The sequence below is a fragment of the Sorghum bicolor genome, chromosome 7, assembly GCF_000003195.3.
Source record: "Sorghum bicolor cultivar BTx623 chromosome 7, Sorghum_bicolor_NCBIv3, whole genome shotgun sequence".
Classification (NCBI taxonomy): Eukaryota; Viridiplantae; Streptophyta; class Magnoliopsida; order Poales; family Poaceae; genus Sorghum; species Sorghum bicolor.
This window is the reverse complement of record NC_012876.2, coordinates 57,776,911-57,801,917: the sequence shown is the minus strand read 5'-3', so window position 1 is coordinate 57,801,917 and position 25,007 is coordinate 57,776,911. Positions and strand designations below refer to the sequence as shown.

General features: G+C 43.3%; 1 protein-coding gene and 1 long non-coding RNA gene across 7 annotated transcripts; both read right to left on the bottom strand.

Annotated features, from left to right (window-relative positions):
* Positions 5,158 to 9,852, bottom strand: LOC110437105. Of its 6 annotated transcripts, none has more exons than XR_002455222.1 (5): positions 9,311 to 9,852; positions 8,906 to 8,968; positions 6,519 to 8,795; positions 6,259 to 6,409; positions 5,158 to 5,711 (listed from the first exon to the last, which is right to left on the bottom strand). It is a non-coding gene; the product is annotated as an uncharacterized LOC110437105 (long non-coding RNA). The 6 variants fall into 6 exon arrangements; XR_002455220.1 differs by having other exon boundaries at positions 6,259 to 6,566; positions 6,713 to 8,795; XR_002455221.1 differs by having other exon boundaries at positions 6,259 to 6,928; positions 8,062 to 8,795.
* Positions 22,527 to 24,619, bottom strand: LOC8077884 (ethylene-responsive transcription factor RAP2-2). Its single transcript, XM_002444412.2, has 3 exons — positions 24,328 to 24,619; positions 22,858 to 23,783; positions 22,527 to 22,753 (listed from the first exon to the last, which is right to left on the bottom strand). Exons 1-2 carry the CDS (start codon positions 24,569 to 24,571, stop codon positions 22,912 to 22,914), a joined length of 1,116 nt encoding a protein of 371 aa, XP_002444457.1. The 5' UTR covers positions 24,572 to 24,619; the 3' UTR covers positions 22,527 to 22,753; positions 22,858 to 22,911.

Here is a 25,007-nt window from a genome sequence, read left to right as displayed (position 1 = left end):
GTGTGTACGACGCTGTACGCAGACTAGAAGATGGGCCAGCCGTAAATTGATTTCTATGATTAGTCCCTTATCTCAAATCCTTATTTTATTTCCAAGCTGGTTCTACAAGGATGGCCGTACAAATGGAGAGATTTCCAGACATGGTTCTCTATATAAACCATTTTTAAAAAAATGATTACTTAACGTGGTAGGTAATGAAGCCTACGTCTACAAATAGTTGCAGTGCAAACCATAAATTTGTACAATTTTCATGTAAAGTTGAACGAAGACAAACTTTATATCAGAGTTTTGAAACAATTTTCTCATTTAAGATCATTTCAGGGCTAAAATATTCTCTATCGAATTTAAAATTTTCCCAACAGCCTCGGATAAAGACATATGTTACGCTAAACTGTAATGCTTGACGAGATATTAAAGGATGTACTCTCTTCATTCTAATTTGTAAGTTTTTTTTGGGTTTTCTAGATGCTTACCTTATATATATATATATATATATATAGGGTTATATAATTATTTAGAAATATCAAAACAACTTATAATTTTAAATAGAGAGTGTAGTACATTATAACCTTTTTATTTGAGAATATTTAGAGAACTAAATATTCAATATAAAGTGGGATAAATTAATGCACAAAAACATCCCTTATCTAATCACAAATGACTATGTAGCATGGTCGTAAAGAGAGCTGGCTTGAGGCTACGGGTTTAAGTCCTCTAGGATACATGCGTGCAGTACATGTGAAAATTCCTCATTTCGTCGGTATCCGCTTAGAAGTGGAGGTTGTTATTTAATTTTCTAGTCGTTATATATAACTTTACTTATTTTTGAACCAGATTTCTTTTTCTAAATGAAGGAAAATTATATTAAAGTCCGTACAGTGCATTCTCAAATTACATATGAAAAATCTGAAATAAAAAAGCCAGAATAATCTACCCAAATTCTTCCATCGTATTCTTCCCTACTAGATTTTTTTATGACAATAGCTTTGTTGAACACCAAAGGCAAATTGCAATCCTTATGCCAAATTCAATGATCAACTCTAAAACATTAGACATTCCAGAAGATCTAACGTTTTGGACTAGTACAAAACATATATGAATTGATGAAAGAACATCGACACTTGAATCATTGGGTGCAACATAGGATGCATTTTCCTTCCCATGAATATTGACGATGAAATTGATGACCCAGAGTAATTATTCTCGTTGGGAGTGCCTAGAAGCACCCCTTCCTTGGCTGATAATGGCCACAAATTGGCCCCTTGCCGATGATCAACGCCTACAAAAGTGATCTTATCATGGCAATCATCAAAATCATCGCAGGTAACAAGATCATAATAAAAAAACATCTAATTTAGTCGATAGATTTATTTGGACTAAACCTTAAACAAACTGGATATAAAACCCCGAAAAGGAGAGATGGTTCCCTCGTCTTCTTACCACAGGCACGCCAAGAGGAAGGAGAGGGACCCTAAACGGAGACGATGTCAGGGACGAGGGGCAAAGCCTTTCCTGTTGGCCCTAGGTGGCCGTATTTACCAGATTCTTAGGAGAAGTACTCCCTCCGTATCCGTATTAGAAATACTCCCTCCGTATTCATATTAGTTGTCGTTCTGGTTGACGCTCCCATTTTCGTAAAGGCTGTCGCCAAGACCACTGCATGCGGTCTTTAGGCCAGTCTCAGTGGGAGTTTCATCTGAGTTTCATTCACATTAAATATGCTGCCACATAGGCATTTTAGATGACATGACAGTGTATTTAAGAAGAGAGAGAAGAAATGAGTTTCATCTAGATGAAACTCTCTTGGCACAATTACCAACTCTCTATAAGTCTTGAAATTAAATGACTATGAAACTATGGAATGAAACTCTCCATTGAGAGTGGGTGTTTCATCTAAGTTTCATTTATTTCATATGACATGACAATCTTGAAAAACAACGCTATGAAACTCTCCACTGAGAGTTGCTTAGACGCGTTTGCCCTTGGAAATACGAGCGCCCACACACGAGCAGTAGCCATCTAAACCATATTTGTTTCTCATAAAGAATACACCTTCAACCGTATTTAATAGAGGCATACATAGAGAAATACCTCCTAATTAATAACTCTTTGGTAAACACAATTATATTTTAAACGTCAATTTATCTGGGTACGGAGGGAGTATAAGGTTGTGCGCCCTTAAAAATAAAATTTAGGGTGGTTATGGATGCATCATTATATAGGTGCTAGGTTCAACTTCTTGTGGGAACAAATTTTTTCATGATTCAATGGTGTGAGCCTGTTCGTCTATATGAAAAGTCATAGCTGAAAGTACTGTTTGTTGATTTGTTGTGAGAGAAAAATAACGTTGAATGGCTAGCAGATTTGATTGATAAGCTCAAGCGAGTTGACAATAAGACGTATATGGTGACAACTACTGTACTCCGCACACAGTTTTGGGGTGACCTGGGTACAGCTAGCTAGGTCCTAGAGGTCGAGCTAGCTCAAAACTGTGTGCTTCACTGCGCGGTTGTGGTCTAGCGCGCAAGAAACCGTGAAATAGCAGCTGCTCCCCGTTCTGCCTCCGCCTTCTAGGCCAGTAGCGACTTGGCCTGTTATGGTTTGCGGCTGTGGCGTTGCCATATGCATGGACCTGCAGGATAGAAGAAACACGTACAGCTGACACTCTGCAGACTCTTAGCGATTTCCTCGTGTCCTGACTCATGGAGCTGTGGTGACATGGGAGAGTGTAATAAATTATTTCTTTATAAAAAAAACAATTGCTGAGTATGTGAGTGGGAATTAATTCACGTGACCCTGTTTGATGAATCGTTTCTTCGAGGGGATACACTAGCACTGATTCTAGATCCAATTATAAAGATGCAAGGTGCGGAAATCCATCGTTATCGGGGCATGTCCACTACTATATTATTTTTAATCGAGGCGGGCAAAAAGACTTTACGAAGGCGGTTTTTGCAACCGCCTCGGATTAAAGGTCACAGTTAATGTGAGCTTTCAAGACGGTTTGCTGCCCGCCTCGGTTAATAAAATAAAAAAACAAAAAATATCCATCGACAGGCGCGTGTAGCTCGTCAAGGAGCCCGTCGAGCCCATCCAAACGTCATCGCTCCACTGGCCGGATCCGCACCGCCATCCAGCACCGCGGCTACACGAGCACACCGCATTCGGGCTTCTCCTCGTCGCATCGAGCTTCACCTCACCGGATCCGGGCTTCTCCTTGCCGGATCGAGCTCCACCTCGCTGGATCCAGCCTTCTCATCACCGAATCGGGCGGCTCCTCGCCGGATCGAGCTCCAACCCCGATGCCCCCGCCGCGGCGCCTGGTCATGCGCCACCTTGGACCCACACTTCCACCGGAGGGAGGAGGGAGATGCAGAGGAGAGGGAGCGGGAGGAGACCCTGCGCCGCCAACCCGCGACCTCTTCCAGGGGCGCCATGGGGGGAGAGGGTGAGGTGGAGGAGAGGGAGAGGGGCGCCTCCAACTCGCGGCCTCTTCCAGGGGCGCCATGGGGACAGAGGGTGAGACGATGGAGAGAGAGAGACAGGGGGCGCCTCCAACCCGCGACCTCTTCTAGGGGTGAGTCGGGCGCTCGCGAGAGGGAGGAAGCTCTGTGCGTCGGGCAGAGAAGAGGGAGTCACGAGGGGAAAGGGGAGGGGGCGAGTTCGGCTGTGTGCGGCTGAGAAGGGAGTGGGTTGAAACCTTGAGTGGCTAAGTTCGGTGTATATATATATATATATATATATATATATATATATATATATATATATATATATATATATATATATATATACTAGGTAACGTGCCCGTGCGTTGCTACGGGATAGCTAATATTTTTTATTTAAAATACACGGATCACACAATAAGATAATAATATTATAATAGAACTTAAATACTAACTATAAAGTTACATTTAACTTAAAGAAACAAAGATCGTGAAATCAAACACGGTCACGGAGAGCACGACGTTATAGGCTCACAAATTCTACTTTATAGATCTTTCCGTGATACGACCAAGATAATGTTTAATATCGGCAGGAAGAAATCTTCGATATCCATTTCTTTCGTACGCTAGTAAATCCACAAATAAGTTCCGCCGCATCTCCTTGAATACGAAATCTATTTTTCTTTCGGGCCAATCATCAACTTTGACATCCGGCCATTTGTGCTCTTTCGGGCCTTTTCCCTCCTTGAATACGAAATCTATTTGTCTCCGCAATCCAATTCGCTATTTGTTCATAGAAGAAGGATCAATCAGTTTTTCTAAATCTAAAATATGTACAAATAGCTATATTAGAAGATACATATAATTTTTTTTAGGTCAGCACGTCCGAACATATCTCCCAAAGAGTCTAGCACCTGAACCTCACGTTTGTCAGCGTTTATAACAGCAAAGTACCAGTGAGTACTCGTAACATTTATTCGAAGGAAAACCTATAAAATCAAATAATAAACATTTTATTAGGCATAAAATTTTGATAATAAAACTCCTCGTAGTTGATTCAGAAAATCACTACCATATTATGAATATGGTCCAAGTAAGTTAGCACCCTTTGAACTAAGGCAGGACGATGGCCATGATTAGGGTAAACATCTTCCATGGTCACATTCTTTTCTCCAACCTCCTTCATACATGAGTTAAGCATGCAGTTTCAAGATAGGCTGTACCTCCTTGCTTTTTTTTAAACCATCCTGGGCCTTCAATAAATTAATATAAGTATCTATGACCTGCATACATTAAGGCATGAAAGAGAAGGACATTGAAGTTGCTAATGTTTTATTTACAATTATGACTCGCATCTGTTACCTCGTCGGATAAGTATTCATGTGGCTAAAAAAGACACTCTGTGATTTCTTGACACTGCAATATAATCTATGAGCACAAGTTCCTCCTTCCCAGGATTTGATGGAATTTTTCTGACAGATTCAACTATCTCTCTATCGGTTTCGGTACAAACAAACCCGTGCGTTGCTACGAGATAAATAAACTTTTATATTAAAAACACATATATCACAAGATAAGTCAATAATTTATGCCGATACGTTGCTATAGGATTGAAAAAAATTGCAACAGGATTAGAATTTTTTTTCAATGTTTTGGAGCGCTCAAATCATAATACATTATAGAAATACCAGAAAAACTTTTTTCCAGGTAGAAGTACAACACTCAGAATCAAATTGTCGAGCCTGTTTGGCTAATCTATGAGCATCTTGTTTACATACTCATCAATAAATCATGAAAAGACAACATCAATTTATCAAAATATACGAGTGTCCAACTTCAAGGCGATAAGCACTTGCAACGGACAATTAGGGCTCTTCAGGGATCCAATACATTAACATCATATATCTACTACTGACTATCTACTACTAACAGACAAGTACTTGTCTCAGATTAAAATGAGGTCACTTGTTTGAGATCAAAATGAGTCATGAGGCAGATGAACAACTCCCATTTATAGTTTCATTTCATTACTATAACCTTACTTCTAATGGAATTTACTCTGAGCGATCCAGTGGCAACCATACCCACTTCTTGCCTTGTGAAGCAAATATAGTAATAAGTAAAAAAATATTATTTGTCTCTCACTTCAGCCCCATTTCAGCAAAGCTTTATCTTCACACAACGGAGGGGCAAGTTGTCCAACATCATAGATCTTACCATCATTCATAAACATCACTGAGATGGGTATAGTCCGGCTTGGTAGCTAATCTGCACAAACCAGAAATTATATAGCCAACAGTATTGAAGACAATGCAGTGTAAAATGATATGGAAACAACAAATTCTGAAAATGAAAGACATGATTCGGTGATCAACTGATCATCATAAAAATGATAGTGGTGGCGTGGTTTCAATTTGTGACAAAATACCACGTGACAATAAAATCACAATATATTCACCTTGGAGGTTTTTCTGTAGTCTCATTTGAACTATACCTAAGTGACATGTTCTAAAATCATGACAACACAAAAGTGGCCATATATATTATAAACAATAGCAGGGACACATTTTGATTGGAGCAGGCTCATTAAGTAATCTAATTTACACAAAGCATCTAACTGGAACAACTATTTTGGATGCTTCAAGGAATAATATAGCCATAAGTAATTTTTTTAAAAAAGCTCTCCCTCTAAAATAATGTCCTTCCCTCCCTCTGATCTGACTCTCCCTTTCTCCATTTCAAAAATTAAGAACGATAAAAATGGAAGCAGTTACATAAAGTGGCTAATTTAAGATAAGTAATGAGGTGATAGTACCTTCTGTAGAAAAACTTTTACTCATGGTTAATTTGATCAGCAGCTCCTTCTCAATTCAAAAGACAAAGCCATTGATGACAGTTCCAAACTTTATATAGTTTTTGCTGAAATGACAGTGCAGAACTGCAGATTGTTTTTCCCAACTAACAAGCTAAAGCCATCAATTGAGAACTACTATCAAAACAAAGGCATAATGAAGCAAGCTGGAGGATATAGATCGGCACAGATAGATGGGTGTTCAAAATCAACTATAACAATACCATTCTCTTTGGCAAAATTTTCCCTCCTCTTCTCGAACTGGCTATGGTCTGAACAGAAAGAGTAGAGAAATCAAATTAGCAATATAACCACAATTAATCAATGTAGAATAATATAGATAATTTGCCAAGAAATCTTCTTCCTAAACTCCCATTCCCAGCAGGCAGTGTATTATTGGATATAAGAGCAAGCTGACCTTGGAAGTGCATAGGTGCTGGGATGGGTTTGTCTCTGGGAGGCGTAGGAGGCGTCTGTTATGGTGGCTTTACAGCAAAGGAGCAGGAACCGGTGTATATCATGGCATTGGGTCTGTCTACAGAAGAGGCAAGGGTGCAAGGCAGTGAAGAGCTGATGACAACGGTGGCACTTGGATCTGAATGTTCTGGAGGTAGCTTGCCTTGCCAAACCCTTCCTAGGGAAGAGAGCCCACTTCTTGAGTCATTCATCTACTAAAATAATCATAGTTCATGCTAAACCAACTATTCCCTTGTCTAAACTAAAGATGACATGATCAGATATAGGAAAATAGTTCAACAATAATATATGATCTAGAGAGATTCGACAACTTTCAATGTGGCCACAATAATCTGTATAGTATTTATAAAATAATAAATTTACATGGCTAATCAACAAACACCTTCATTTTGAATAATCAATAAATAGGAGCAGATAAGCAGGGTGCAGAGACGATAGTGGAACTGCATATTTTGAAATAGTAAGTTTTCATATTGTGCCATTAAATCTTGCTGCATCAAGAGAAAGGGAGCATGTCCATCTCATATGTAAAACATCTGCCAGCTTTCCTATTTCAGTGAAGGTGCTGACTGTTGCAGGCCCCTGAAGCTATATATATTTATTCTTTAATTATAGCTATATACCTATTATTACTAAATAAATTTATTCTTTAATTGTTTACTGAACTGTAGCTATATACAGATCACATATTTTTTTAAACTACAACTCAAGTCAAGATGAAAAACCAATTGAATGTGTCAGCCTAAGATAAGTGGTACACTGAGCCCCTTTTGTTATCTTAAAAAGTTTACTCAATGGACATTCTTTAATTGTTTACTGAACTGTAGCTATATACAGATCACATATTTTTTTAAACTACAACTCAAGTCAAGATGAAAAACCAATTGAATGTGTCAGCCTAAGATAAGTGGTACACTGAGCCCCTTTTGTTATCTTAAAAAGTTTACTCAATGGACAACTGCAGGCACTGAGAAGCAGCAACAAATAGCTACAGTTAATTGAGATAACTAAAGACATTTATTTTCCCCCATGGATTGAACATTCATAGATCAAACTGACACCCAACAAATTAAAGGCAAGAGGATGCCTACCATCCTTTCTTCCTTAATTCCACAAGTTGTGGCAAGAATTCTGATTTTTACACAATATTTCTATTGTAGTAGAGAATTTCAGAACAGAATTAGTGCTATGATCATGATCCTAACTATTTATGAAAGAGGTTCAAAGTTTCAAATTAGTTCAAATATTCAAGTATGGTGTTTTGGACATGAACAACAAACTAAACAGTACCTGAGAATCAAGGGTCTGATCACACACCATTGATGATTTTAATTTTCCCCTTTTGCTCTTGCTAGCTAGCGATGGAAGCTCGATATAATGTCCAAATTGAAAGGCTCCTACATATGAAAAATCATTTTCCTACTAAATGACATAGAACTTGCAGAGATCCACCCACAGGACATCCTATTATAACATAAACTAAATGTTCCTATTATTGCCATTATTTAGGATTTGGCAATTTCATTTTTGTCAAAGCAAATGAAGCCTACTTAATTTTGCAATGTTAGACCATAACCAATGATAAAATGTGTTCATGTCAGTAATTTTTAGACCAAAACAATGTGTACCTTTTGTTCCCTTAATGATTATTTCTCATACCAAAAGAAAGTGATACATATGCTATTTAGGGCTGGACCCCAAGCTGTAATAGCTTCTCATAGAAGAAACTAAATTTAATTATCAAGGAGTATGATAAGACTAATCAAACAACATGTGAGAAAAATCCAACAACCATTTAGACAATCTTTTTTTAAAGATGAACACTATAGATGCCAACTGCCAAAGTGAACACCAAATCAATAAACATTACCTCTCAAACATATTAATTGAATCTTCCGCCAAATAATAGATTTAGGCAACAATTTCCAACCTGTTTCTAGAGTGTTGCTATTGTATGATTTTGAGAGGACTGCAAGCTTATAACGCATGCTCAAAATAAACTCATTTGGTCTTCATAGAAAAATCTGCAGCCCAAACAAATAATAACCAATACATGATGGTAATGCAACTTTTAGAGCTAATGCGATCAGTGACATACTGCCATATGCCTACAACGACATAGGCAATAACTCACCTCCATAGGGGCTGAAGAGGATCCGTGAGATTGAAATTGGCATATCTAAAAGTGAAGGTTTTCCTGCATAAGAGCATTGTTAAATCAAACATATCAATAGTGAATCTAAAAAAGTAATAGCTATTTTTTCATCAAACGGGGAGGAAAAGTAAGTGATCTGTGAACTGAAAGTTGCTAGCTTGTTGCTAGTGAATTTTAACCCTAATACCAGGCAACGAGAAAACTTTGAGCTAGCCTGCGAACTGGAAAGTAACATATCCGAAAGAACATGATTGGAATCAATTGTGGCCACATGCCCCGTCAGTGATGACCAATCGCACCAATATCGCAAAGTAAGCAATTGCACAGAAGGAGAGAGATGGGGACAACGATGGGAGACAAGAGGCAGGGAGTAGCAGCATGTACCTACGCCGGAGTTGCCGCGGACACTGTACCCACGATTGAAAATTGACGATCCATGATCCGATAAAGGCACTGGCACCTGTGACGCACATGACGATGCCTATTACGCCCTATCCAACCCTCTCGATTGGATCGCGAGGGGCGGGAAGGGCGACGTAGAGTTGGAGCGGGTAGGGCGGAGGAGCGCGAGGAACGGGGATGGACGGGGTCTTCTCAGGGCCCTCGTCGTCGCCATGGCGGCAGCCAAAACCTAGCAGCTGATGAGACGGCGAAGCAGAACGTGGATGTGGAGTGCTGAGGGACTGAATGTGCAGTGGGGCAGATCTACGGCAGTAGCACCACGCAGGGCCATGGTCGCTCTGCGCGTGGCGTCACACTGTCACTTGGTTATTTTGTAGTAGTAGGAGAAGGAGATCGTCGCATGAGCCGCCATGGCTAATGGCTTCTCCAAGCCGCTGCGTTGGCGGCGGCGATGCTCCCAGGAGTACGGGAGGGGATGGAGCGGAGAGGCGAGGCCGGGTGTGCGTGGGCCGTGGGGGTGTGAGGGGCGCGTCTCGCATCGAGGCCCACCTGTCGGCGCGAAAAAAACATGGAAAGGGTGGCACGCGTGGGATCGCAAGACAACGGACCGATGGAAGCGAAAAAAAATTGTCGCACGTGGTCTTACTTTGTCTTTTTAGTTGTAGAAGATATATATATATGTTCTGCACGCTATCGAGCCAAGATGGCTAGTTTGGGCTCTAAAATGGGCCAATATTATCTAAGGCGGGATTTATAGTATGCTCGTCTCGGTTAATATATTGATCGAGGCGTCTGTGTTACAACTATCTCAGTTAATCGATATTAACCGAGGCGGGCATTTTTTAATCTGTCCGTGCCCGCCTCGGTTAATCAATTTTGTGAGGCGTTCTCATAACCGCCTTGGTTAATAAAAAATGACCGCCTCGGTTAATGCCTACCATTAACCGAGGCGGTTGAAAATGCTGCCCGCCTCGGAGGCTTATTTCAAAACGTCTCGCAAAATATTTTTTGTAGTAGTGGTCGTAAGCTAAAGAACTTGGCAATACGACTCTTTGCGTCATTTGCATGGCTTTTATTTCTACAATCAGGTTTTGAGTTATAGTTTCATAAATTCCTTTCGACTGTTTTACATTTTGAGATGTAACAAGAGCATCTTCAGCCATAGCCCCCAAATCACAACCTTTCAATTTTTTATTTGGGTGCCACCCTATTTTGTTAGCCCAAATTTTTGCTTCCAAAATCTTTGCCATAGCCACGGACACATGGTACCTGCTTGTCACTTACTCTCCCTTCCTCTTTCTCTTTTCTTTGTCTCTTCACCCATGGGAGGGGAGCGAGCTGGCCATGGGAGGACAGCTGTGGTGGAGGGCCGCCACAGCAGCAAGGCGTGATTGTGATCACGCTCGTCAGAGCGGAGGGCGCGTTCTAAGTGGGTCGACGGTAGGGGAGGGCTGCGAGGACCATGGTAGGGCCACACCCACGCTCGCCCAAGGGGCCGTTGACGGATACGAGTAGCCATGCTTGCGCTCATTGGAGGGGAGGAGGGCATGGTGGAGGCGGACAGGCGGCGGAGGAAGGCCGCGACAGCCATGGCAGGGGGCCGCTCACGGTGGAGGCAGCCGTGCTCGTGCTCGCCGAAGGAGAGATGTCACTATGGAGGCGGGCAGGTGGTAGAGGAAGGCTGTGATGGCCATGACAGGGGCTGCTCTTGTGCTCATCGGAGGGGCCGCCCATAGTGGAGGCGTCCGTGCTCGTGGTCGCCAGAGGGGATGGGGTGTGGTGGAATCGGGTGGGCAGTGGAGGAAGGCCACTACGGCCATGGCAGGGGAGGGGGCGTGGCTCTCCACGTCCTTATGGGGCTGAAGGGTGAGCCCCCATTCTCCTATGGGAATAGGGTTTGGAGGGTGGATTTAGGTGCCCATCTCAAATTGGAGGCTCTAGTAAGGGCTTTGCTAGAGCTGAGTTTTTTTGGCTGGACGTCGATATTTAGCTATGGGGCTCAAGTAAGAACACTATTGAAGTTGTTCTAAGATTGCTCTTCATCCTCCGAATATATTTTTTCCATTATCTAGAAATGTGTCTGACTGACTAACTAGGGATGAGCTACCCTTACTGAAGCATATTTCTACTTCTTTGTTGAACCAGCAACCTTAACCCGCTGTGCCCATGCCCTCCATCGCCGCCCTTGACTAGCAAAACACTCGCAACACCTTAGGCGATTTGTGCATATGATGTGGTAATATTTTTTTAATCATAGTATGGACATAAACACTCACACAACATGTATACACACTTACTTCTATGAAAATCCATGCACACATTTCTATTCCTATGAGCACCTCCAAAATATCGAGGCTAGCTCAACATATATTTTGAGATCGATAAAGTCATTACTTCACTCTCGATGAAAACATCTACCACTAAAACAACCTTATCATTCAATCCTAAGCTAAGTTTCCCAAGATATTGACATTGGCGTTGGCGTTGGCTTTTAGTTCACACCAAACCGATATATACCGAATTGCCCGAAGACACCATATATGCAAAGCCTCACAGGCCAAGCCCAGCCCATATTCCCTTTCAGGCTTCGGCCCACCATGACAACCCACTTAACAACAGGCCAGTCGCCGGCTGCAGGACCAGACCAGTCCATGCCTAAACCTTCTGCTCACATCGGCGGCGGTGGCGTACTGGCGTTGCTACGCCCTCCGCGCATCAGGCTCCATGGGCAGCAAATCAATCGGCGACGGTGTCCGGGGGCCGCGGACGTCGACCTCGGTGCTGCGCGTGCGGCCAGGCCATGCGCGACGAGGTGTTGTTGGGGAACGCCACATCAGCACGCCGCGGAGGCTCAGTGACGGTGTCCGATCGTCGTGGATGCTGATCACACTCTCGGTGCGCTGCGCGCGTGCTGCACGTGCTATGATTCATCTCCGCTAAGGCCTTGTTTGGATGTAGTCGGATTCGCATCAATCCACATGTATTGGGGTAGATTGGAGTGGAACTTAAACTAAATTCCACCCAAATCCACTCCAACACCGGTGGATTGAGGTGAATCCGACAACATCCAAACAAAGCCTAAGTAGCTCTGGTTCCACGTGGGTTGGGTGTGTGCATCAGCACCTGCCATCGGGGTGTATGCATTAGCACCTACCATCCATGAGTCGAGATGCTATGCTGAGGCGCGCCATGGGCGTGAAGACGCTAAGTGTGTTTTAGCTCTTTTACTATACAAGTTTAACGAAGGTGCCATCGTCGACGCCAAAGCAATACGGTTGTTGTGGGAGGTTGAAGGCGACGAAGCGTGTCCGACGGTGGTGGAAGTCTGGAAGAACATGCAAAGATGGTATTGCTGGACGACTTTTGGTGGTGCCCGAAGCAGCGAGGCCTCATCTTCCTCCTCTGGCCCATCCGTTTCCTCGCCAATACGAGCATCATTGTCGAGGCGGAGGCTGCGGCAACCACGCCGCATGGGTGGTACCATGGCAGTCATGGTCGTGTTCTGCACTGAGGAACGGATCCGTATGGAGTGTGTTAGTTTTTTCCATGATACTTGGGTCTTGTTCCATAATGCTGCATGGATATGAGTACGTACGTATTAAACAAAAGCTAGTCGGCAGTCTACCTTTGGGTATACCTACGGTTGTAGTTTATCGGTAGACGGTGCGCAAGCTACGAATTTGATGGTGACGCAAGACACAGACAAGGTTTTTATCCAGGTTCAGCCGCCGTGTGAACGTAATACCTACGTCCTGCGTCTTATTGTATTGGATTGTGTTAATATGAATTGTCTAGGGGATCCCTTGCCTCTCCTTATATAGTCCAGAGGGCAGGGTTACAGATCTGGAAACTAATCCTAGTCGGTTACAATTGTCATAGATAGTTCGATATCAATTCCTATTCTAACCGACTAGAATCCTGCTTGATCTTCACGTCTTGTTTCCTTGCGCGAAACTCCAAGCAGCCGGATCAAGCTTCAAACTTGTCTCGTAATGGGCCAAGCCTCCTGGCCCAAGTCTAGGTGTAAGGGTATAGGGGTTTATACCCCTACAATTTTATATATATATATATACAGCACTATTGTACACCCTAGATGTAGATTATTATTCTCCACCGCAAGTCAAAACTGAGTAAAAAAATACTGAGCAATACTGAACAACATTCAATATCATCCAGTCGTACATCTAGAACCGCGAAATACTGAATAATACTGAAACACGAGTACCGAACAATACTGAATTTTGTTCGATATAACACTTTGGTGTAGAATAGTATTCTACACGTGTAGAATAGCACTTGTATATATATATATGTGGATGTAATTCATGTTATTTCGTTGTTCGTTGTTTGTGATAGGCCTTGTTTAGTTCACCCCAAAAAGCAAAAAGTTTTCAAGATTCCCCATCACATCGAATTTTGCAGCACATGCATGAAGCATGAAATATAGACGAAAGCAAAAACTAATTACACAGTTTAGCTGGAAATCGCGAGACGAATCTTTTGATCCTAGTTAGTCCATAATTGGATAATATTTGTCACAAACAAACGAAAGTGCTACAGTACCGAAATCCGAAATCTTTTCGGAACTAAACAAGGCCATATTCCATAACTATATTGAGCCGCGTGTTTGAACTTGTAAATTTTTTGTTTATGGTAATGATATATATAAGACGTCCAGACGGACAAACGCAGCTGTCTACTCGTTTTATCTGCTTTCAATCCACTGCTGCCTCCTTCTCTCCCTCAAGCTGTTGTCCATCTTCTCTCTTGCCCCGCCGCTCTTGCCCGCACTCTACTGCGCCGCTGGCGAGCCATCTGTCCCCCTTCCTCCCTCCCTCACCCCGCTACGACCTCCATGCCCCTATGCCACCAGGGGTGACGACAGCGGCTTGCAGTGAGCGGCATGCCTCCCTCTCTTCGTACTCTCTCCCTCGCTCTACGACCTCCATGGATGACAACGCGCCTCCGATGAGGTAGGTGGAGACAATTTGGATCTGAGACCTTCCTTCCCCCTCCCTACTCCTATAGATCTAGATCTGAGCCCTTATCCTCTTCTCCTATAGATCTAGATCTGAGCCCTCCTCCTCTCCTCCTCCATGTTTTTCAACTCCTACTCGTCCTCCTCATCCTCCTCCTCCTATTTCTCCTCTTGGTCTGGATATATGGGTGAAATGTCCTTGTTTGGTTTTGGTAATTGAGTGACAACCTAGGTGGACTAATAGTGTTTACGTGAGATACACAGGAGATTAGTCCACATGTAATTATATGAGGATGGAGGAGCTCATTGCATATGAGACATGACATGGAGTCATGTGACCAAGTTGGAGAAGATCAAGATGAGGCTTGGCTCGATGGACCGGTTGCAAGAGTGAAGGGCAAGTCGGAGGCTTTGAAGCGAGTGACCGCGTGTGACGGTGAAGCTTGAGCAAGACTTGGCGCCGATGGACCGAGGCAACGGTGAAGAGCAAGTGAGGTCAAGATCGAAGAACCAATACGGTCACGTGATGATATGAAGTGGATCATATCATTTGGTGATTGGTTGGTGCATGTGTTGCATCAACATTGGAGGAGACGGAATGAAAAGCGCAAGGCAAAGGTATAACCTAGGGCATTTTCATTTCACCGGTCATAGGTGTGTAGAGAAGTTTATGACCGGATTTAGGATAGATGGCCGTACTATCAAGAGGGGCAAACTTGTTTGCATATCGGTCATCTAGTGCCACTTGAGCGATCTAACTTTGCATTCGTGTTAGGATCGAGTGGCGTGGCAAGTTTGAGAGGCTAACTTCTTTGGGAAAATGTTTGTGAAAATGCTAACACACATGCACAAGGTGGTGTACACTTGGTAGTGTTGGCACATTTGCAAAGGAGGTGGAGTTTCTAGGGTTGAGAGAGGTGTGGCTTTTGAGAAAATTAAGTGCATATTTTCTATTGCGCCGGTGGGAAATTTGGAGAAGTCGCGGGAGTGTTTCTCTCACCGAACGCTCTGTGTGGAGGCACCGGACGCTGGCCTTTAGCGTCCGGTTTGCTGTCGGGTGTAGCAAAGTGCACCGGACGCACTGGAGTGAGTCTGGTGCTCAGTGTCCGGTGTGCGGGCGGTTTGGCGACCCTCTCTGCGCATGAGTCCGGTGAGCACCGGACGCTCAGGGTGCGTCCGGTGGCTTGCGTCCGGTGACCGTGCGAGTTTACAGAGCTCTCTGCGCACGAGTCCGGTGTGCACCAGACGCGTCCGGTGTGATGCAGTAGAGCGTCCGGTGGTACTGTGCAGGCGCGCGGGCGCAGTAGCCGTTGGCGGCAACGGTCGAGTTCAAACGGCTAGTGACACGGCGCGGTCAGCTGAGCACCGGACGCTGTGTGTTGAGCGTTCGGTGGCTCCCTGTGAGCGTCCGGTGCCCACGTGTTTTGCCCAGTGAAGGGGCAACGGCTAGTTTAGCCCTTGGGGCTATAAATAGAAGTGGTGGCCGGCCTTGGCTGGGGCTGAGCACCCTTGGGACTTAGTGTCCATGCTTGGGGAGTGCTAGGAAGGCCTCTAACTCACTTGTGCTTGCAAGAGTGCGAATCAATAGCGAGTGAGTGATTCTAGTGCGTTGCATTGAGAGATTGCATCGAGTGGCACTAGGTGTTCGTGTTGCAAGCTGGTGGTGCTTGTTACTCTTGGAGGTTGCCACCTCCTAGACGGCTTGGTGGCTTGTGACTCCGTCGAAGCACGCAAGGAGATTGTGCGGTGCTCCGGAGAAGAGATTGTGAGGGGTACGGTGCTCACCCCGCGGGGATCGCGAAGAGCAACTCTAGTTGAGCGAGACGTGAAGAGCGACAAGTGGTCCGGCCGGGTCAAGTGCTAGAGCTTGTGGTAAGCACTCCATGTGGGAGAGTGTGACTTGCGGGTCACCACTAGCAAGAGGACCGGCGGCAACCTTGGAGCTTGTCTCAACGGGGACGTAGCTTGGTGGCAACCAAGTGAACCTCAGGAGAAAATCATCGTGTCAACATTTGTTCTTCCTGTTGGTTTGCAAGTCCCTAACACAAGCTTGTTCTTACATTCATATACTTGTGCTTGTGTAGTTGCTCTTGTAATTAGTTAGCTTGTAAAGCTTGCTAGTTACCTTCTTGCTTGTGTAGCTAGAAGTAGTTCCCTTGCGTGACTAATTTGGTTTGTGTAACCTTGTTAGTCACATTGCTTAGTTTGTGTAGCTAAGTATTTTGCACTCTCTAATTTGGCTTTAGTTGCCTTGTTATTGAGCTTGCTAGTGAGCTTAGGCTTTGTGCGCTTTGCCTCACTAGTTTGTGTAGGAGCTTCCTCGGTTTGCAAAGTACTAGTTGCATAGGTTTGTGTGACCTTGCTCCTAGAATTGGTTAGGTGAGCTCTTGCTAAGGTAGCACCTTGTTTGCTTGTTTAGGATCTTTTACAAGGTGCTAGAGAACTTAGATAGAGGGGTATAGTCTTGGCTAGACCGATAGTTTTAATTCCGCATTTGTTTCGGTTAGCCGGCGTAATAAGTTTTAGAAAGGACTATTCACCCCCCCTCTAGTCCGCCATCTCGACCCTTCAATGGGATGTGATGGTGGTTAAGGTTTTGACGAGCTCTTGGGTTTTAGCGCTCGCGCGTGTTGTAATAGTATTCTCTGGTTGTTGCGATATGTTTTCAAGTGATGTTGCAGTAGGGTAGGGTTTTTGAAAGGTCCAAATGGCTAGAGGGGGGTGAATAGCCAATTTAAAATTAAATTTCTACAAACTTAACTAAGCAAGTGAGTTAGTAAAACAAATGGCAAAGTAACTCTAGCACTAGCTCAACTAAGCTATGCAAGCCACCTATACAAACTAGTACAAGGCTAAACACTAAATCACAACAACAAGAGAAGGCTAGCTACACTCCTAAATAAGAAGATTATACTTAACAAGCTAAACAACTAGCAAGGTATGAAAGTAAGTAAAGAAGTGGAGAGTAATTGTTATACCAACATTGTAGAGTAGAGATATAATCCAACCAATCACTTACAATCACAATCACAATAGATAATCCTTGGCAAGAGATGACACAAGATTTTTTACCGAGGTTCACTTGCTTCCTGGCAAACTAGTCCTCGTTGTGACGATACACCCACTTGATGGATCGTGAGCTAATTGGCAATCCAAAGCCAAACCCTCAGCGGGTGTCGCACATCCACTTACAAGATGGGGATCCTCCAAGCCACGAGTAATCCACTAGAGTAGCCAATTATGATCTCCCACGGGAAAGGCTCAAGAACCCCTCACAAATCACTTGGTGGGGCTCAAAACAATCTCCAATCACGAGCTCAACACCTCCGCTGCTTCAAGCCGTCTAGGATGTCGAGAAACACCCAAGAGTAACAAGAAAAATCTGCAGCAAACTCAAGGATCAAGTGCCACTAGATGCAACTCACTAAGCAATGCACTTGAATCTCACTCAATCTCACTATGATTAGCAATCAAGCAAGGAGATGAGTGGAGAGAGTGTTCTCTAGCTCAATGTATGCCTTAAGTAATCAAATGTGCATTAGAGAATTCCCCAAAGCCGGCCACCTTCTATTTATAAGCCCCCTCAATAAAAGAGTCGTTGGCTCTTTTCATTGGGCAACAGTCGGGGTCACCGAACTCACTACAGCGAACCACAGGGCGCTGCAGCCTTGCGTTCGGTGCGTGGATAGCTGCCACGCGTCAACGATTTGAATCTCGCGCATTGATCTCCAATGGTCACCTGTGGACCACCGGATGCGACCAAGTGAGCACCGGATGCGTCCTGTGCTCACCGGACACGTACACAGAGAGGTTTGCAAAACTCTCAAACACCGGACGCTGAGCACCAGACTCACTCCGGTGCGTCCGGTGCTTTGTCAGAAAGCCTCGAAGTCTAGCATGCTGACCCCAACAAGCACCGGACGCTCGAACGGCAGACCCTCTGCGTCTGGTGCAGAGCGTCCGGTGCGCTCTGGTTGCTCTGGCCAGACTCTGACAATACACCGGACACTAAAGGCCTGTGTCGATGCCTCCATGCACTGCGTCCGATGAGTGTTTCTTACTAGGAAACACTCCTGCGACTTCTCCAAATTCCCCACCGATGCAATAGAAAATATGCATTTCATTTTCTCAAAAGCGCCGAATCCCGAGAGGAACCCAAACCCCTCTCTACCCTAAGAACTCCACATCCTTTGCAAATGTGCTAACACCACCAAGTGTCCACCACCAATATGCATGTGTGTTAGCATTTCAAACAAACACTTTCATCAAAGGAGTTAGGTTAGCACTTTACTAGATCCTAATACATATGTTCAAGATATGGACCTTGTAGCACTTGATTCAAGAGATGACCGTGATTTCCCTTCTTGATAGTTGGCTATCTATCCTAAATCCGGTCAATCACTTATCTACTCAACTAAGATCGGCAAAAGTAAAACCCTATGTTTATACCTTTGCCTTGTTCACTTTACTCCTTGTCTATCACCATGATCTCCACTTCATGATTAATCTCTTTGTGATCATGTGGCCACCTTTCCATGCCACCTTGCACCTTCATCACATGAGTTGCTATGCCTAACTCAAATCACTTAAACACAAGGCATTAGCAACTTGGTGTCATTAGTTACCAAAACCAAACTTGGGCTTTCAGTTTTGGTGAGCTCTCATGTTTAAGTCTCGTCATTAATGCAATGGTTCTCTCTAGACGTTGCAGTAGGTTTCAGTCATTTGTTGTAATACTGTGTTTCATGATGTTGTTTCAGTTGCTTCAATCTGCATGTTCTAGTAGCTTCTTTCATATTACTACAGCAGTTGTTCGGTGTTGTTGTAGTACTATGTCTATGGTGTTTTAGTTGCTCCATCTAATGCTTCAATCTCCACTATTGTATTAGTTGTTGCTTGTTGTTGCAACAGCTGTTCGGTGTTGTTGTAATACTATGTCCATAGTGTTTCGGTTGATCTATCCAATACTTAAACCTATGTTGTTGTATTAGTTGTTACATGTTGTTGCAGCAGTTGTTCGTTGCTATTGTAATACTATGTTCATGGTGTTTCAACTGCTTCATTCAATACTTCAATATGTATGCTGCAGTAGTTTGTATGCTATTGCAGCAGTTGTTTGGTGTTTGTTGTAATAGTATGTGTTATGGTATTTCACATACTTCAACCTATTGTTATAGCAGTATATCTTGTGTTGTTGCACTATCATGCTCATTGTGTTGCAGCGTTAAGCGTATCGGAATAGGCTGTGAGGATGAGTTAGCGGCAGGAGGATCTGCTAGGGGCTGGCAAGACAAGGGGCGGGGCAGATCCCATGCTCGTGAGGGGTGGGGATGGGCTCCTTGTGGGGGGAGCGGACGAAGGATGGTCCTTCGTGCGTGTGGGGTGAGTGAGGCAGGAGCGAGTTGGCTAGTAGGGATCAGACGAAGGGTGGTCCACCGTGTGGGGCGAGTTGGTTGAGGTGGATGGGTTTCCTTTTTCCTTTTCTTTTTTTCTTTTTTCTGTGTGGTGTGGGTGGATGGCTCGGCGTCCGGACATGTTGCTAGCGTCGGATGTACGGGCGCTAGTAGTGTTGTTTTGTTTATAAGAAAAAAAACTACTAGCGTACTCTTTATGCTGGAGCAGTGTTTAAGCCTCTACTCTGTTGACCCACGGACCCGGGTTTGAATCTGACGGGCCAAATTTTTTTGTTATAATACTATGGCGATGGTTTATGTTAGCCGCCTGCGAAGATCATCTTCAGCGGCGATTGACTTAAGCAAACCATCTTCTGCGGCGGCTAACTTAAGCAAACCGCCACTGAAGATGTCTGACAAAAAATTGACAAGCTTTCAGCATCAAATGACTTAAGCAAACAGTCACTAAAGATGACTACCCTATATATAAGTATACTTTGGGTGAAAAATTTCGTCATGTCACGGGAAACACTACCAAATTTTTCCTTGGCGCCACCTGAACCACCTCACTGGTCTCTATGTCCCAAACAACCTCGCCAGCATCCTCCGCCCTATGCTCCGTCGTCTTCGTCCACCTCGCTAGCCGTGGCCACCACCGTGTCTGCCTGTTTTTTCCCGTCAAACGCATCTACTTCACCGACCACCTTGTGCTCTGCGCCCTCGCCATCCTCTGCTCCACGTCGTCTATGACCTCGTCGTTTCTATTGTCCACATCCACCGCCTCGCCTTCGTGTTGCGGACACCATGGACGCCGCAGCCTTGCCACCACGTTGTCATCGTCACCCTGAGCCCCATCCTCGCCCTTCACTATGACACTGCCCCAAGCTCCCTGCACCGATGCGCCTCGACTCTGTCGACGAGCTCCCCCGTGTTGACGTTCCTGCTCGGCCATATTTTCCTCCCGTGTCAAGCTGTTCCCTTGAACCACTGCGACACCCTCGGTTTTGAGTCCGTGACCACGACGTACGCCATGGTAGCACCACGCCTGTGTCCCCTACCCTGCCTTCTCCATGTGATCGCGCTAAAGCTGCCGCAACACCTTGGAGCGCGGCGCCTTGAGCTGCCGTCCTCCGCGACCTTACCACGGCGATGAGCCAAGGATGCACTGTGGCCGATGACACCCGGCCCCAGCCTGCCTCTGTTTCACCAGCCTTCACCAAGCAGAGCACCACCACAAACCTGCCTCTACCTTGTCTCATCTCTGACACCGACGAGCACCACCGGGCCTGCACGCAAGACATAAGGTCACGCCTTCCTCCCTCCACCACACTACATAAGCACATATAATTAATATTTTATAATGTGTATTTGAAATTGTGAACTAAATGCTTTATAGATCATGAGTGTATTAATATAGTTAACTAGTCCACTGGTGTGCATTTCTGATGTTAGTTTTAATCATTTGCAATCGGGTCTGAAATTTGGTGGGAAAACGTGATCTCAAATGTGGTTGGAATTTAAAAATTTGAAACTGATTTTTAGAGGCAGTTGACTACCCATTTTTAGAGACGGTTGCACGGCAGCAGCCGTCCCTGATAATGAATATTCAGGGACGGTCCATGTATTAGCATCTCCCCTAGAAAGCAGTTATCAAAGACTGTTTACCTAATGCAACCGCCCCTGTAAATACCATTGTCATAGGCAGTTCTCCTAGTGGATCTGCCTCTAAAAATACATTTTTAGGGCGGTCAGAAGCCCGTCGCGAGCGATGCTCAATCTTCACCATCGATGGTACCAATGCAGTCAGCCCAACCGCCCCTAGAGACCTATTTTAGTCGCCTATGAAGAAGTTTCTTGTGCATGTCAAAAAAATTGCTAGTGAAGTTTTACTTTATATGAGTATAGGATTGTGTGTAGCTATTGTGAGGTAGACAAAAATATAGACGATCCACATGCTTGAGTGGTTTTGCAGCTCCAAACAATTGGTGGTGAAAGAAGAGAGCCTGGGAGTGAAAGGCTGACGGATCAAGGAAGAGATTTCTGTTCTTTAATATACGTACATATAGATATAGATAATTTTTACATTTTTTCATGTCATATGAACAATGCTTGTCCAACTAGAACAATACCACATATAGCGGAATCCAGGCGATGCAAAATGATTTTTGTTTGTATCAATGAGAAACACTATATTTTGTTAGATAAATATTTTTTATATAATAAGAATTTCATGGGCTTCTAAAAGTTTATGGCTCCATAACTATTAGAATCGGGTTATTGAGGTAAAATATCTAGTTTGGATAGTTGAAGGAGGACATATGTTAGGTTTATTATTCAAATAAGAAACTCAGGCTACGATGATGTTTCAACAATGTATATAGGGTTGGACCATCCTTGCAGCACTAAATCCCAATCTCACATCCCAATTTTCCTGCCCTCAAAAAAACTGCCCTATTTTCCTCGTTTTCATGGGAGGAACAACTAACCCACAAGCTTTACATAAATAAATTTGATTGAAACAAATGTTTCTCCACATACCACAAGTTCTAAATGTCCTTGTAACTATAAACAATATTGACATTATAAAAACATTTAGGACATGTTGAACATAGAATTTCGAAGGAATTTTATAGGAATAACAAAGGAATCAGATTTCACAGAAAAATGCAGAAACATGATTTTTCCACATTACAAACATTACCTTAACATATAACATATCCACACTAAAATAAAGACATCAATGGAAATATGGACAAAAGAACAAACATGGCATCACTAAAAGAACACATACTCTGGGCCACAACACGATCCAAAACTGATACCCACATATTCAAATGTTACAATTAATTATGTCTTAGTAAAGCCTGAAAATTATCATTACATTACAATGATACACGCAAGATCAATTAAGTTCCATTACCAGTACTAGCCAGAGCTTACAACAAAGCATAAATAAATAGTCCAAACTGATACACAATAGAAGGCATAGAAAACATTATGTCATAACACACATAAGCCTTTTGTGACTACATCCCCAACATGCATGCTTTGAACCTACAAAGTTTTCAAAAAAAGTAGTGCAGACAATTAGTGTGAGCAAAAGATGAAAGTAAAAAAATTGAATTATCACCAATATTAATAATCAATAGATGCCTTACCACTTGCTGGTATCCACAAGATAGAAGTCATAAGGACCATCATGGCACGATCCATCAATTTTGCTTATTATCTAATAGGTGGTCATAAAACTCCCACATACTAATCTCAGCCGCCACGTCCTCACTAACATCACCTTGTAAAATAGGAGTAGCTTCATTTTCCATCTCTTGGAGAATAGGATGCTTATTCATCTTTTTTGCAACATCAACACCAGCCACACCCAATGGAGTGATTGGTGTGGCATTAGTCAGAGTAGGAGAAATCACGACATCATTTCTTTCTATCATCCTTGATGGACCATCAAAAGTAGGTTGAATGAACATCGGCATGCCAACTTGTGGTAAGAAAGAGCATCCATTCAAGTTCCTACTAGCCTCAATGCCCAATCCATTACTTGAACCATATGTGATTTTGTTTTGATTTGAACACTCACCCATGCTTGGGATGTCATAAGGAACACGAGGCTTTTTCATATAGTGTAAGCCAAAAGCTTGAGCAGAAATTAAGCTAGCATTGTTACCACTAAAGTTCGCCATTGACAACATATCCTCATTAGAGTAGTTTGTATGGCACACCAATTCATCGGTATTCATTTTCTCTGCTGGAATATCCATTGTGGTCATTGCAGTAGCAGTTAGTTTTGGTGTATTGCTCACCATGTTTGGTGGTCCTTCATTAGGGAAATTCACCTTTGCCTTATTGCCTCTAATCTTGCGGGCCTCAGCATCATATGCCCTAGCTGCATCTTCTGGTGTTCTATATGTTCCTAACCAAACACGGACACCCTTTGCAGGATCACGAATCTCAGCAGCCCATTTTCCCCAAGGGCGTTGGCGGATGCCCCTATACGGGGTCTTGCGCTTGCGCTTTGGCCTTACACTGGTACCTTCATTGGTAGTGGTTGGTTCTCGACTAATCACATCATCTATATAGAGGAAGCAATTATTGATTAATAAATAATAATAGACAATCCTATTGGTAGTTCTTTACAGAACATGAATCTAAACCAGAACTCATGAAATTTACCATATGAGATATTCATACTATCAAGAAACAACTCACAAGGGTCCAGGACATGTGAAATGTAACATACAAAACAAACAAACCACCTCGCTTGGGATAATCTAAGAAAATATTAAATATACATCCAAGTATTGATCTAATTAGTGGTATTATTATAATAGCCTTTTTGAGATACCTCCAACCCCAACCTGCCCACTGAATTCTTATAGGAAAAACAACAGGCAAAGATATGAGAAAATCGTGAGCGCAAGCAATATATGGCCATGCCAAATTAAATTATAATCATGCGAAACTGTAAAATGATACTAGAATTTATTAACAAAAGACAATTCACCAACTTTACATTAAGAATAAAAGGTGTGAGAAAAAATCACATAGATTCACATATATAACTGCATATTGTAGTGATGAACATACAAATACACATCTTTGTGAGCAAATCATACCTTTCATGGGAAAATCGAGTCGAACTTTCCCTTCTGTTGGTGTTGAGACACTAGTAAGACCTTCCTTGAATGGTAGCAGAGCCATAAACTTATAGTGGCTCTCATCCTCCTCATCGCACTTCTTAGAGAATGCTTGGAAATCAGCTTCAAAGTCGTCCTCTCCCTCATCTATCTTGTGTGCCCTCTTTAACTTTCTCTCACCATAGTTCTTCATCTTATTATCTTCAAATGTCTCTTGACCCATCCTTATAACTGGCTTATTTGTGTTTGTGGGTGGTGGTGGCCTGATATTTATGTCAGAAATGACCAAACCGTTACAAGATTGATCTGGCAAGATACAATGGAATATGCGGTGATGGTCGTGGGGCATGTGATTTTGGCCAGTCATCATGTGAAGAGAAACTTATATCTAATTATATCTTGTATCGCAAAAGAAGGACATGCATGCACCATGTGTTACTTTGAAGAATTGATTGCGTCCACACTTTGCTTTGGTATACTATCTTTTCTAGCTTTAATTTGCTTATATTTTTAGAATATCTCCATTACGTATCTATCTATCCATCTATCTATCTTAAGAAGAAGGCGCTATGCATGACATACTGATGTGGCAGTTTGGATCTTGTGAGATTTGAAGTTCAAGCAAGCAAGTTTAAACAAATTAAGCACTAAACGCATGG

Bases quoted from the DNA above. Each gene is read 5' to 3' on its own strand.
- LOC8077884 (XM_002444412.2), bottom strand. From the start codon at position 24,571: ATGGGTCAAGAGACATTTGAAGATAATAAGATGAAGAACTATGGTGAG. The intron at 23,784-24,327 runs GTATGATTTGCT...TCCTCTATATAG, and splicing joins ACTCGATTTTCCCATGAAAG to ATGATGTGATTAGTCGAGAA.